The sequence below is a fragment of the Triticum aestivum genome, chromosome 5A (genome assembly GCF_018294505.1).
Source record: "Triticum aestivum cultivar Chinese Spring chromosome 5A, IWGSC CS RefSeq v2.1, whole genome shotgun sequence".
Classification (NCBI taxonomy): domain Eukaryota; kingdom Viridiplantae; phylum Streptophyta; class Magnoliopsida; order Poales; family Poaceae; genus Triticum; species Triticum aestivum.
This window is the reverse complement of record NC_057806.1, coordinates 493,226,900-493,239,506: the sequence shown is the minus strand read 5'-3', so window position 1 is coordinate 493,239,506 and position 12,607 is coordinate 493,226,900. Positions and strand designations below refer to the sequence as shown.

At 46.5% G+C, this 12,607-nt stretch overlaps 1 protein-coding gene across 1 annotated transcript; it reads right to left on the bottom strand.

Moving 5' to 3' along the window:
• Positions 1 to 1,112: 1,112 nt before the first annotated feature.
• LOC123101446 (uncharacterized) lies at positions 1,113 to 2,220 on the bottom strand. Its single transcript, XM_044522898.1, has one exon. It carries the CDS (start codon positions 2,025 to 2,027, stop codon positions 1,113 to 1,115), a length of 915 nt encoding a protein of 304 aa, XP_044378833.1. The 5' UTR covers positions 2,028 to 2,220.
• Positions 2,221 to 12,607: the final 10,387 nt, after the last annotated feature.

The window sequence follows — 12,607 nt, the reverse complement described above, 5'->3', positions numbered from 1 at the left end:
ATTTATGTGATCATTTATTTCTATTTGAAGACATGTGTTTTGGTCTTGTGTTACATGCGTGATTTTTTTTCATTTTATTTTTGGAATTTTGGGATCACAACATTTCAATAATGAAAGTCTTTCACCCGTCAAACAGGACCAATGACTTGATCTAAAATAAATTACTATTTTGGAATCATTGGCCGTGACATGCATTTAAATGTCCAGGTAAAAACATAAGACGGAGTTCATATTTTTATTGTAGTAAGATTAGGATACGTACGTTGCACGTGCACGCTTACTAGTCTCAGTAAAAGCTGTCAAAAGCTATACTCACATATCAGCTAGCTGCCCAAAACATCAGGCTAGCAAGGAGCCGAAACAAGGGAAACAAATAGTAGTACTGTGTTGCCAGAAGAAGCACCAGCAATCTTCAACAAAGAACGCAATTCCTTCGGTTACAGCACCACCCTTAATAGATTAGTCTTTGTATCGTACATTTGCTTCATTAAACACCTCCCTTGCCACCTACTCCAAACAACTTTGTTCCCAACAGCAGCAGCAGATTTTGCATCTCCTCCTTTAACCACAGCGAAGACCAAATTATTATGAAGCCAATGGCTCATCAGTTTAACAACTATTACCTCCGTCCGAAAAAGCTTGTCTTCGCTTTATCTAGATACAGATGTATCTAACCATATCTAGACAAATCTAAGACAAGCTTTTTGAGACTGAGGGAGTATGTTGGAAGCATGCTCTGTTTTTAGTATTCCAGACCGACAATAACACAGCTGCTAGTCCAACCAGAACAAGGCACTTAGTGTTGCCAGTAAAAAGAATGAACCAAACTTGCGAACGGACTGAATAATTACAGTTTTATTAGTAGTAAGAGAAAAAGAGATACAAAGTAGTGGTCCACTGAATTATCCGACTTTACAATGGTGATATCCATCATAAATCAGCTCTTAACAAGGATTCATGGGAGGAATAAGGTTGATGATCTGAAGTGACAAGACATACGTGTTGGTGTTGGTGTGGTGTTTAGACCATTCAAACAGGGGAAGCTCTGTTGCTGCTCCAATACTGATTCGGTTACTTTCATATAATAAGATGGTCGGTGAAGATCTAGTACCTTACTGGGCTTCACCCTTCAAGAAGGGTCTTCTGGGACAGAACCATGAATACGCCGTCCAGTGATTGCTTCTGCCGGCGCCCTCCATCTGCTCTCCGGGATATGGAATTTGTTGGAAAACATTTGACCCCAAGTCTAACACAACAGCCCAATCTTGATGCTCGACTGTATCGTGCTCTACAAAGTAGACACAATTTCTCCGGATCATAGTAAAGTCCTTTGCACAGAGGGCAAACGCGTCACCGCGGCCCAAGAAGAGCGAGTACTCGCCGAGATCCGTCACCTTGTCCCGCAGCTCCAGGCGCTCCGCTGCCCAGTCCGGGCGGTAAACTTCGACAGCCTTTATGTCGGGCGCCCGGTACATCACAACAAGCAGCAACTCGCCATTGAATGCGACCACGTACCACGTCGGCCTGCCACCGCCAGGGAACTGTCGAAATCCATGGCACGCTCGCAGAGCACTGTAAAGGTACGTGCTCCAGACAAGCTTGGGAGGGGAGCTGTCAAGATCATAGGCGTGAAGGGTCCACCCGACCTCGGTGAAGTAGAATTTCCCCTGATGGAATGCCGCGCTATCGATCCTGCCGTTTGGCCGCTCGAGCTGCGTAGTCCATGCGGCATGTCCAGGCCGCCAGAAGAAGAGTGTCTGGCCCATGCAAGTGCCAGTAGTGTAGAGCTTCTGGCTTGCGATCGCCATCCAATCAGGCGAGGTGAGCGGGTCTCCAGAGAGGAAGACTTGGACAACGGCGGGCAAACAGGGCAGAAAGATCTCAGCTTCGGAGAGGGACTCCCGGAGGACGAACCGCGTTGGGGATTGCAGGTTGTCCATGAGAGCAAGCCAGCCAAGGGGCGTGCCGCAGCAGTATGGTAGGCCCGCCGGCGTGCCCATGTAGACCCGTTGGCCGCCAAGGGGCATCCAAAACGAGTGTTCGCCGACCGGGCCAACCAGGCTCCATGGTTCGCGGCCGGCGACGATCCATGGACGGCAGGCGGCTAGCCGGGAAGTGGATGCGCGCCAGTGGGGGCATACCTGATGGATGTGGATCCGGTCCGCGTCGCCTGGCAGGCGGTCGGACGATCGTGTGTGGTCCAGTCGGGATTGAGGTCCAGCCGGCCATCTTTTGAGGGGTAGCGACTAGCGAGGTGATGCGTTGGACGATCGTGTGTGGTTTCTTGGTCTTTTTATTAGGGCGCGCGTGCGTGGTACGTCGTATCCGAGTCAGGAACGCTGGCGATGGTGCGTTTCGATTGTACGTTGGCTCGGCTTATCGCTATAGACGGGTTTAGGCTTAGCTAGGCTGGAAGTGCACTCTAACAGATTTATGTACTCCCTTCGTTTCATAATATAAGAATGTTTTTGACACTACACTAATGTAAAAAACACTTTTATATTATGGGACAGAGGGAGTACAGATGAGCCTTTCGAGCTGAATATTTGAGTGCACTTATTGTTTGAAGATTTTGTTCGCAGCAGCAGGTTGACGCCCGCAGCTGTTTGGCATCAAATTCAAAAGATATACAGAACCTAAGAATGAAACAATGCAGAACCAAAGGGTTGTATACCCTCCTTTATTATTTTTCCATACTATTTGTGTTCTTCAGGTCCCAATAATTTATTCAGTCTATCTTTTGACATAAAACACAAGTATTGACTTTGAGCCCCTTCTCCACCACATGCAAAGAGACGGCGAGGTCAAACCCCAACACCGTGAAGGTACCTTGGCACCAAATCATCGCGAGAAGGGAATGTGTTGTTGTATATGAGGTGTTAATAAAGTTTTGCATTCTTTTTTCTTGTGGATTTGGTGCGCTGGGTTTGTTGGGAAATGTAGTAGAAAAAAATTGGCCTATGATCTACCAGGAACACTACGAAGATGTAGTAATGGTTTAGATCAGATTGTTACCAACTCCGAGTTGCAGCGGAAGAAGACAAGTCGATGTAGATCATACTTGAAGTCCATTGAACTGTTCACGAACGATCCCTCAAACGGAATACCGAAAGTACAGACTCTTCACAATTTGCAAGCGTACGGTCTTCATGATCCGGCGGGGATTTGATGTCCAGAGCTAATCGTTGCCAGAGAATTAGAGGGATGAGATTAAAACCACACTGGACTTCTAATTATGAGGATTAGAGAGGATCTAGATCTAGCTCTAATTGAATCAACTAGAACTAGCTAACTAGAGGAGTCTTTAAAAACTTGTGTAGAAAAGTGCCCCGAACCTCTAGTATATATATATAGGTTGGAGGAGAGGAAGGGGTGCCATGAGGGGGGGGGGGAAGGAATCCTCCTCTTGGCCAGCCGAGAGGAGGGGAAACCCCCTCCAATTCGGCCTCCCCTTTCATTCTCCAGAAGAAAGGGGGGCGCCTCCCCTATTGGGCCCAAGTGGCTCAATATCTTTCCACCCTTGGCCTTTAACACCCGTTCATATTTAATTAAATATAAAAACCTCCTAACTATTATTAAAGCATTTTATTATTAATTTAACATCTCTAGAAACATTTAAAAAAATCTCCAGAAGCATTTTTCATATATTATTATTTATCGGTATTACACGGTAAACCTCAAAATCCTTCTGGTGACCTTGGAATGCTTCCGGTTCCTTCCGAAACTATTTTAAATATTAATGAAACTATTTCATACATATTCCCTCATTACTCATGTCCTACTAACACATGATTACCTTAAGCTTGTGACCCTGTAGGTCCGGTAAAACATAGACATGAACAAAACCCCTTTCGTTCAATGACCGATAGTGAAACCGTGAACGTCCATATCAATCCGTATGAGTACGCGAATGATATTTGAGTGAACCTTTGGTTATCATGTGCTATTCCCTTTGCTTCATGGTACTTTACAAAACCCGAGGTGAGATGTATCGATGTCCTTGAGTCATTCTCATGCTCACTATACCGGTCTCCTCATTACCAATTTTGTTCTTTTTTCTCGTTGACATGTTCTGGCATTCCTGTGACATAGTCACCTGTGTCTGGCCAAACGATGATGGATGTTGTCACACCAAGAGGGGCCCCTAGGAATATCTCTTCATTGCCGGAGGAGCAAATCCCACTCTTGAGCTATCTAGTCTCTTCTCAAACTTTACTATGAACCTTTAAGTTGTCGTTACGATCACCGTGTTACAGATGACGTTTGAGCAACCCCAAAATCCATTGTACGGTAAGAAGTGACTACGATACTTTCATGGTCTAAGGAACTAAATCATATGTTAACTCTCCGTGTTATAACGATTGACTCATGACGATAGCTCTCAAAGTATAATAATCAAGTTTGGGTCAATTCAATATGATCGTTTTTCTAACATCATATTATCAATGTTGTTTTTAGACTATCGTTACACTTAACGATTTCTGAAGATCCGGAAAACATGATCTCAAACAACACTTGAGCTAGTCTTATAGGCGAGACTAGGAATTAGATTTTTACCGTTTATTATTCCGCACGTGCATATGAGATTTTCAACGAATCGCATATTCCAGGATCGTAGCAGTTATCACATAGAATATAAACTCTTAATTATAAATATAAAAATATAATAATACAATACTATTGCCTCTAGAACATATTTCCAAAAAACACTCACTTGCACTAGAGTCAATAATCTAATTAGCACATTTTCTTTAACACCAGTGACAATCCGCTGTTTCTCCATGCTTTGCTTGTGGTATAACCTTTATCCTATCAGATCTTGACAACTTCAGTTCTGCGTGTATCATTTGCATTTCTATGCATCTATCATGATTTCACAAGAATTTTTTTTGTGAAATTGACTTTGTATGTATTGAATCATTGGTAGGACCTTTGATTCCTTAGATTGAGCTATGGAACCACTTTTGAGAATAATGCTCCATTAGCACAATCATCTAGAAACCATACCAAGCCCACAAATGAACTTTTGATTCATCATCATCCATTGTTGCTTCTAAAGCGACAATACTTAGCCTTCTATTGTAGAATTCACCATAGTAAATTTCTTGGACCAATTCTAACTTACTGTGCCACCATAAATCTTTTAGCTGAAATCGAAAACCGCTTGGAGCACCGACGAAGATTTTTGTCGATGTACTACTTACAATGAGCATGTATTGATGTAGCTCCTTACAACAATCTCTTCGTTTTCTCCATATGCAAGAAACATGTTGTCAGGACCCCGACTTGATGTCACATCGATCTAGCCGGTAACACCTCATATCACTTTGCGGCCTCACGCACGGTATCCCCATGGGTGTCGCCTTACCTTTGCCCGGGACCGTTTGCGTCTTTTGGCTCACGTATATGATAGTGTCGCTAGCATCCATATGATAAGGAGCCCGGGCTGACATGACTAGTCGTAAACCCAAAGTGGCACAGACTTACAGGGACAGGCATCCATGACCCAGCTTCGAACGTGTCGGTCATCAGCAAGTGGGTCCGGGCTGTAGCACTGGGCTAGCAGGACTCCGGTAAACCGGGCTGTAGCGGGCTAACAGGACTCTGGTACTCAATGCGTGACATTTCCCCGAAGGGACAGACACAGGAATGAAGAAGGACACATGCCGGCCAGCCTAAGTGTTCCAGAGCAGTAGCAAGCTACCATGGCTCAGCGGTAACACTAGGAGACATTTCCCGGTAAGAAAGGCTACTAAAGATAAACAACTAGATAGTCAGATCCCACACATACCAAGCATTTCAATCATACACACAATATGCTCGATATGTGCAAATACAACGAAGCATCACAACATGACTCTATGACACAAGTACTTTATTTAAGGCTCAGGGAGCCATACATAACATACACAAAGGTACGGGTCTCACGACCCAGCATTCAAGTCATACAGTCATACAAACCAGCAGCGGAAGTAACTTGTCTGAGTACAGACAACTAGTAAAATAAAAGAGGCTTGGAAAGCCTAGCTATACTACATGGTCCTTCACAAGCTCAGGATCACCACCTGGGCCTTTAGCCTACTCGTTGATGTCAACGTCTACGTAGAACCCATCAGAAGGGGTTGCAGCGTCTTCTGTAAAATGTAAATTATAGCAACATGAGTACAAAGGTACTCAGCAAGACTTACATCAGATCCTACATACATGCATATTATCAAGAAGGGTTGGTGGAGTTATTGCAGCAAGCCAGCTTTGACTCTTGGCTAGACTATCCTACGATACTTCAATCTTGAAATGGTTTTGCGCACACGAGTCCACTACTCACCACTTCAATACACTACCGAGGATCCACCTCCGTCTCCCTACGGTAGACCCATCCTCGGCACTCACACTTATCTTGAGGCTTTTAGTAGTTTCCATTTACTTGTCTATGAACTGTATAGGCAACCAAGTAGTCCTTTACCGCGGACGCGGCTATTCGAATAGATCATGATAACCCTGCAGGGGTGTACTTCTTCATACATGTTTCCACCACTTAGCGTCTGCACACGACATGTGCTCGGCAGACTTCAAGCGAAAGCCGACGTGGGTGTAGACCACGACCTACCTAAACACCTAAGCCTCTAGTCCAGGTTTATCGCCTATCCAGGTTCCATCCGCAGGGAGTCCGGCCGAGGTTTCCCATACGGCCCCGAACGATGTGAATAGGGTTCCCAAGATACCTAACGGGTATTCGGTACACCCAGCCATGTACCTACCGCATCACAGCCCACCCCTATGGTCAGCGCTGTCCACGGCCTCCAGTAGGCTACAAACACCAGGAACTACTTGCAACTCCTGGACAGAGAGCTAGGGTGAATAAGAAGTCGAGCGGGGTCATATTTCAGGGCCCAATGCATGGTAGTAGCTGTATCTTAAATCACACATACAGATCTCAGTGCTTAAGGTCGGCTTCAATGAAACAACCCACCATGTACTCCTACATGGCCTCTCATCGATACCTTTACCAAATCGTGTTCACCACACCACTCTCATTACCGACATAATCATTTCACTCTAGCCCATCACCCAGATGAACCAGACCTGACACTACTCTAAGCATAGCAGGCATAGCAAGGTAGGAACAACACATACATATGGCTCAATCAACTCCTACACATGCTAGTGGGTTTCAACTAGTTACTGTGGCAATGACAGGTCATGCAGAGGAAGTGGGTTCAACTACCGTAGCACACAGCAGTTTGAAACGCGTTGTCTTAATGCAGTAAAAGAGAGCAGGAGCGAGAACATGGGATTGTATCGATATGATCAAATGGTTGGTTGCTTGCCTGATGGTTCGATGCACTGATACGGTTCTTCGTTAGGGTAGTCACGGTACTCCTCGGAGACAGAACCTGTCGCAAGGGACACCGATACACAACCATCACCAAACAATGTGCAACAATATGATGCATGCATGAAACATGGCAATATGAGTGTGTTGGGCTAATGCAACTAAAACCAGAAGGGTTTGAGCCAATTTGAATCAAAGATTCAAATTTCAAACTCAAACATGGCCTTTTAAAGTGCTTTTCCTTGTTTTGCATTAAACATCAAGTTAACTTGTTTAGTCATGCATGAAAATAGTACAGATGGATAGATTGGATTTTTCTGATCATTTTTCATATATAACTTGTCTGATTTGGAGTTACAGAATAAAAGTTATGAATTTTTGAAGTTTAAATTATATTCTGGAATTTCCTATATTAGAATAATTCCAGAAAATCATTATTGCGTCAGCCTGACGTCAGTGTGACGTCAGCAGGTCAACGGAACACGTCAGGGTCAAACCTGACAGTGGGTCCCGCATGTCAGGGTGATTATTTTAATTAAAGTTTAATTAAAACTAAACCTGTTTAATTAACAGGGCTGGGCCCCACCTGTCATTGACTCAGGGGAGTCAACCAGGGCCCACCCGTGGTCAAAGTCAATGCCAGCGGCGCCGGCGTTTAGCCGCCGGCGAGCCCGACGCGGCGGCGGGAGTGGTTTTGGCCATTTCGGCCACCAAATGGGTCGCGGAGACCACCGGAGTGGAGCTGAGGACAAGCCGCAGCTCTTGGTGGAGTCCGTTGGGGTCGGGGTGGCCGGAGTTGGCGCCGGCGACAACTTTGGCGGCCACCGGGGTTCGGCCGAAGATGAACTTGGTGCTAGAGGGGTCGGTGAGGCTCGGGGAGTGGCTAGCTAGGTGCTGCGGGACTCGGTGAGTAAGATGGACACCATCTTGTGGCCGGAGTGTGGCCGGAAGCACGTCGGCGATGAGATCCGCGGCGGTGCGGGCGTGTGATCCTCGTGCGGTGGCTACACGGCTCGGGAATGAGAGAGAGAGGGTCGGAGGAGTAGCTAGGCTCACAGCGCTCCCGTAGAGGCCACCGGCGGGGTCGGGGACGAGCTGAGGCAGCGACGGCGTTGAAGGGGATCTCCGGCGACGGCGAGCTCGGGCGAGGTCGGTGCGGTGGTCTCGGGCCACACGAGCACACGGGGCTCGGCTAGCTCGATGAAGTGGATGGCGGCGGAGCTCCTGGACACGGTGGTACGGCGTGGGGTGGACGGAGGGCGTGGCTACAGCGAGGGGGTGGCGGCGATGGCGTCGGCCATGGCTGGGGCGTGCGAGGGGGAGGAGCTGGAGAGGAGAGGGGGTGTCTGGGGGGTTCGGGGGAGAGAGGGAAGCCGATCCATGGCGTTAGCCGGGCGAGGGAGGCGGCGAGGCGGCGAGCAGGTGCGTGGCACCCATGCGGTGCTCGCCGTCGAGCACCTGCCTGCCTGCCTGGCCGGCAAGCAGCTCGCTGGCGCGGTGCTGGGCTGGGCCGGCAGGTGGGCCGGTGCTGGGCGACAGGTAAGCTTTTTCATTTTCTTCTGTTTTCTGTTTTTTTAATACTTCTGCAACTTTGTTGAATTTAATAAAATACCTAGGCAACTTCAAAAATCACCAAACTACTCCTGGTCCATAGTTGGATTATTTCCAACATGAAACATTTTAGTTTGGAGATATTTGAGCATTTAAATATTTTATATAATTTTAAATGCCCAAATTCAAATATTTATGATTTAATTCAAAAACCTTAGGATGGCCTAGGAAAATGTGCACCACTTTTGGCAGGGGTTCTGAACCAAGACAAAAATGATGGGCATTTTAGAAGGGCATTTCAGGTTCATTGAAAATTATTTTTAGTAAACCCTAATTGGTTTCAGAGGGGACTGGGGGTTCTGTCATCCCCATTTCAGGTTTCTGATGAAAAAGTAAACATGAAGCAACACTCTAATGCATGGCTAACTAGGATGTGACACATGTCGTCGGTACTTAACGACATTTTCACTATTTCCTATGATCAACGATTTGGCCATTGTGGTAACTTTACTTACTTTGAGTACTAGACATAACTGGTTGTTTGCATGCCACAGAATATAATTAACACAAGTGTGATTGAAATCATGTATTTTGCTCATCAGTCTTTCAGGATACCGATTCTTGCTTAAAACTCCTTACATGTGACTTCGACTAGAAAATCTTCTTGGCATTTTTATACTAAAGTTCTTTAGTATCTTGTCAATATGTATTTTGGCTAAACCCAATTAGGCACTACTACCTCCATAGGTTATTATGCCTAATACCAGTACTTTACTAGAAAACTATTTTAATGTTCTTATTTTGTGTCAAGAATATTTCCCAATCAACAATGTGTCATGCACATATAGTTGTTTCAAAATATTATTATGCTCCCACTTTCTTTCTTGTAAATACAAGCATCTTCGCTTCTATCGATGAAATCATATTATTTGACTATTTCATCAAAACAAAGATTCCAACTCCATTATGCTTGCTTCAGTCCATTATAGGATATCTGGAAGTTTGCACACTTACTAGCATCCTCTAGATGAGAAAATTACCTCATGCCATATCATATATACAACGGTTCTATTTTCATCTCATGGGAATCCTGATGCGGAGCATCCTATGGACATCACCATGTCAAGAGTCCGTTCGGCGGGTGACACGTGCGACATCTACTTCACATACATAAAGGTGAATCATCTCCTTTACACGTGCTCACTTGACCCCTTCGAGGATGGTATACTACTTGACACTTCTCCCATGTGCATGCATAGGTATTGTCGGAGCTTCACGGATGTTGAGGAGGAGTGCAAGCACCAAGGAACAACTACACCATCCGCGAGGGAAGCCTGGAAGCGACGAAGGAAGAAGACGGCGCTGCTGAAGCTACAGCGGCCGGACATCCGGGCCAGAGGCCAGACATCCGGCACCTGTGCAGCCGCCCAACAGCTGCACCAACAGTCGGCCGAACAAGCCTCAGCGGCCGGACATCCGGCGCCAACCCCGGACATCCGAGGCCTCCTGACAGCCCGGACATCCGGCATCTCCCCCGGAAATCCGGCATCGACGTATCCAGAGAGCAGCTGAACCTCCACTTCATCCCAGACATCCGGCCGCGACCCCGGACATCCAGCTCGTCCCAAAGCCCCGGACATCCGGCCCCCAGCCCGGACGTCCGGCACCTGCGCGTGCCTAACCGGGCCAAAGGCCCATGTATCCCCTCCTCACTTACCCCTTCGTGGCTCTAGACTATATATACTCCTCCACCTCCTTCTAGTTAGGGTTAGCGTTGTGTTAGCTCATTTGTGAGATAGAGCTTCGCTCATCCATATCGGATCTACTCCACGAGAGAGACCACGGCCCCTCTACGGAGAAGATCCACCTTGGATTCAAGACCCCTCACGGGAAGATCCCCTTGTGGATTCAAGACCTCCTCATAGAGAAGAACCAGTTACCTCTTGTATCGTCTATTGTTGACATTGGATCTTGTATCTCTCTTTGTGTTTCGAGGATCTAGCACATGTGTGATCATACTTGTTGGTTTGAGTGTTCTCTTGTGTTCCCCTCGTGATTTTCCCCTCGTTTCCCTCCTCGTGTTCTTCGCGTTCTTCGCGGGATCCGCTCCTTTCGTGAAAGATCGGGCCACTAGGGTTCTACCCTACATCATCTTGGATCAGAGCCAGCTTGTCTCATGATATCATCTTGGTATCATGAGCCACGTTGATCACGATTTCGGAGCCTCCCTGTTGTGTTTTCTAGCCTAATTTTGTTGTGTTCTTCCCCAATTTCTAAAATCCCCACAGAAAATAGCCCCAATTTTTTTTTGTGATTTGTTGGTTTGACGAAGTTTTGTTGATTTTGATCCATGGATTTGCTTGGTTTCAAGTGGATCTAGCATATCCCCAAGTTTCCCCATCTTTCATCCACGAAATCCATCAAATTTTGCCCTTAAAATCATCAATTTCCGCCCCCAATTCGAAAATTTCCGTCCCAAACGAGATCTAAAATCATCGGGCCGGACATCTGGGCCACCGGGACGGACATCCAGGCCCCAAGCCGGACATCCAGCTCCTGGAGCGCCAAATCTGCACGGTTCTGGACATCAGGTCTCGGATTTCCGGCCCCGACCCTGGATGTCCGGCCCCTGACATCTCAGCCACCCCCATTTCACCGTTTTGTCCATAACTAATTCATCGGGAGTCCGATTTTCGCGTTATTTAGCTCGTTGAAAAGCTCTTGACATCCCCCTTCCCACAAAAATACTACCATCACCATTTGACTCCATCAAATTTTTGAAACTTTGGCATCTTTGCCTAGGGCTTACACCACATCATCTGCTACACCACTACCGACTTCTGCAACCTAACCAATTTTGTTCCCCATCGCATTAGTGGTTGCTTGAGGAGTGATTTGAGTCTCCTAAGGTGTTTAGGCTACTTAGGGATGGTTGCTTCTTCATCAACCGCCACCATAACTTCCGCATAGGTTTGACCACCATACACTTCCACCAACCCAATTTAACCCAATTTTTGTTTGTGTTGTGAGTTGTGTCTCCTAAGGTGTTTAGACTACTTAGGGACCGTGCTTCCAACTTCGACACCGTGTATAGTACACCACCTTACACTCCATTTCCGCATTGTGTACTCCGCAACCCATCATTGCCATTCCACAATTACATTGAGCTTCCGCCACCACCACATCCCGCTACCACCATTTTGACATTTGACGTTTGAGATTTTGAGTTCGCAGTTTTTCCGTTTCCTAAGGTGTTTCGGCTACTTAGGGACGAGTCTCCATCATCTTGGTATCTCCATCAAGATCACCGCCACTCATCATCGCCAAGGATGGTAACCTCCATATCAACTTGGTATCGTGGTATCCCTCCATTGTATATTCCCTTGCCATTGCATTGTTAATCTGACGCCCCGAGACCGATATGCCAGGTGTCTTCCAGTTATTCGCCGACGTTGCCATGTCATTCGCTTGCGTGTTGCATCTTGTCATGTCATCATGTGCATTGCATCATCATGTTTTCAAAACTTGCATCTGTCCCGGTCTCCTCGGTCTTTCCGTTGTCCGTTCTGAGCCCGACCACACTTGCACCCGTGGCACGTCCGAAATATTATTTTATAAGTGGCCAGAAAATGTTCTCAGAATGGGTTGAAAGTTGGCGTGCGGTCTTATTATAGTGTAGATAGACCGTCTGTCAAGTTTCATCGCATTCGGAGTTCGTTTGAT

Coding starts and splice junctions, on each gene's coding strand:
- LOC123101446 (XM_044522898.1), bottom strand. CDS start 2,027: ATGCCCCTTGGCGGCCAACGGGTCTACATGGGCACGCCGGCGGGCCTA.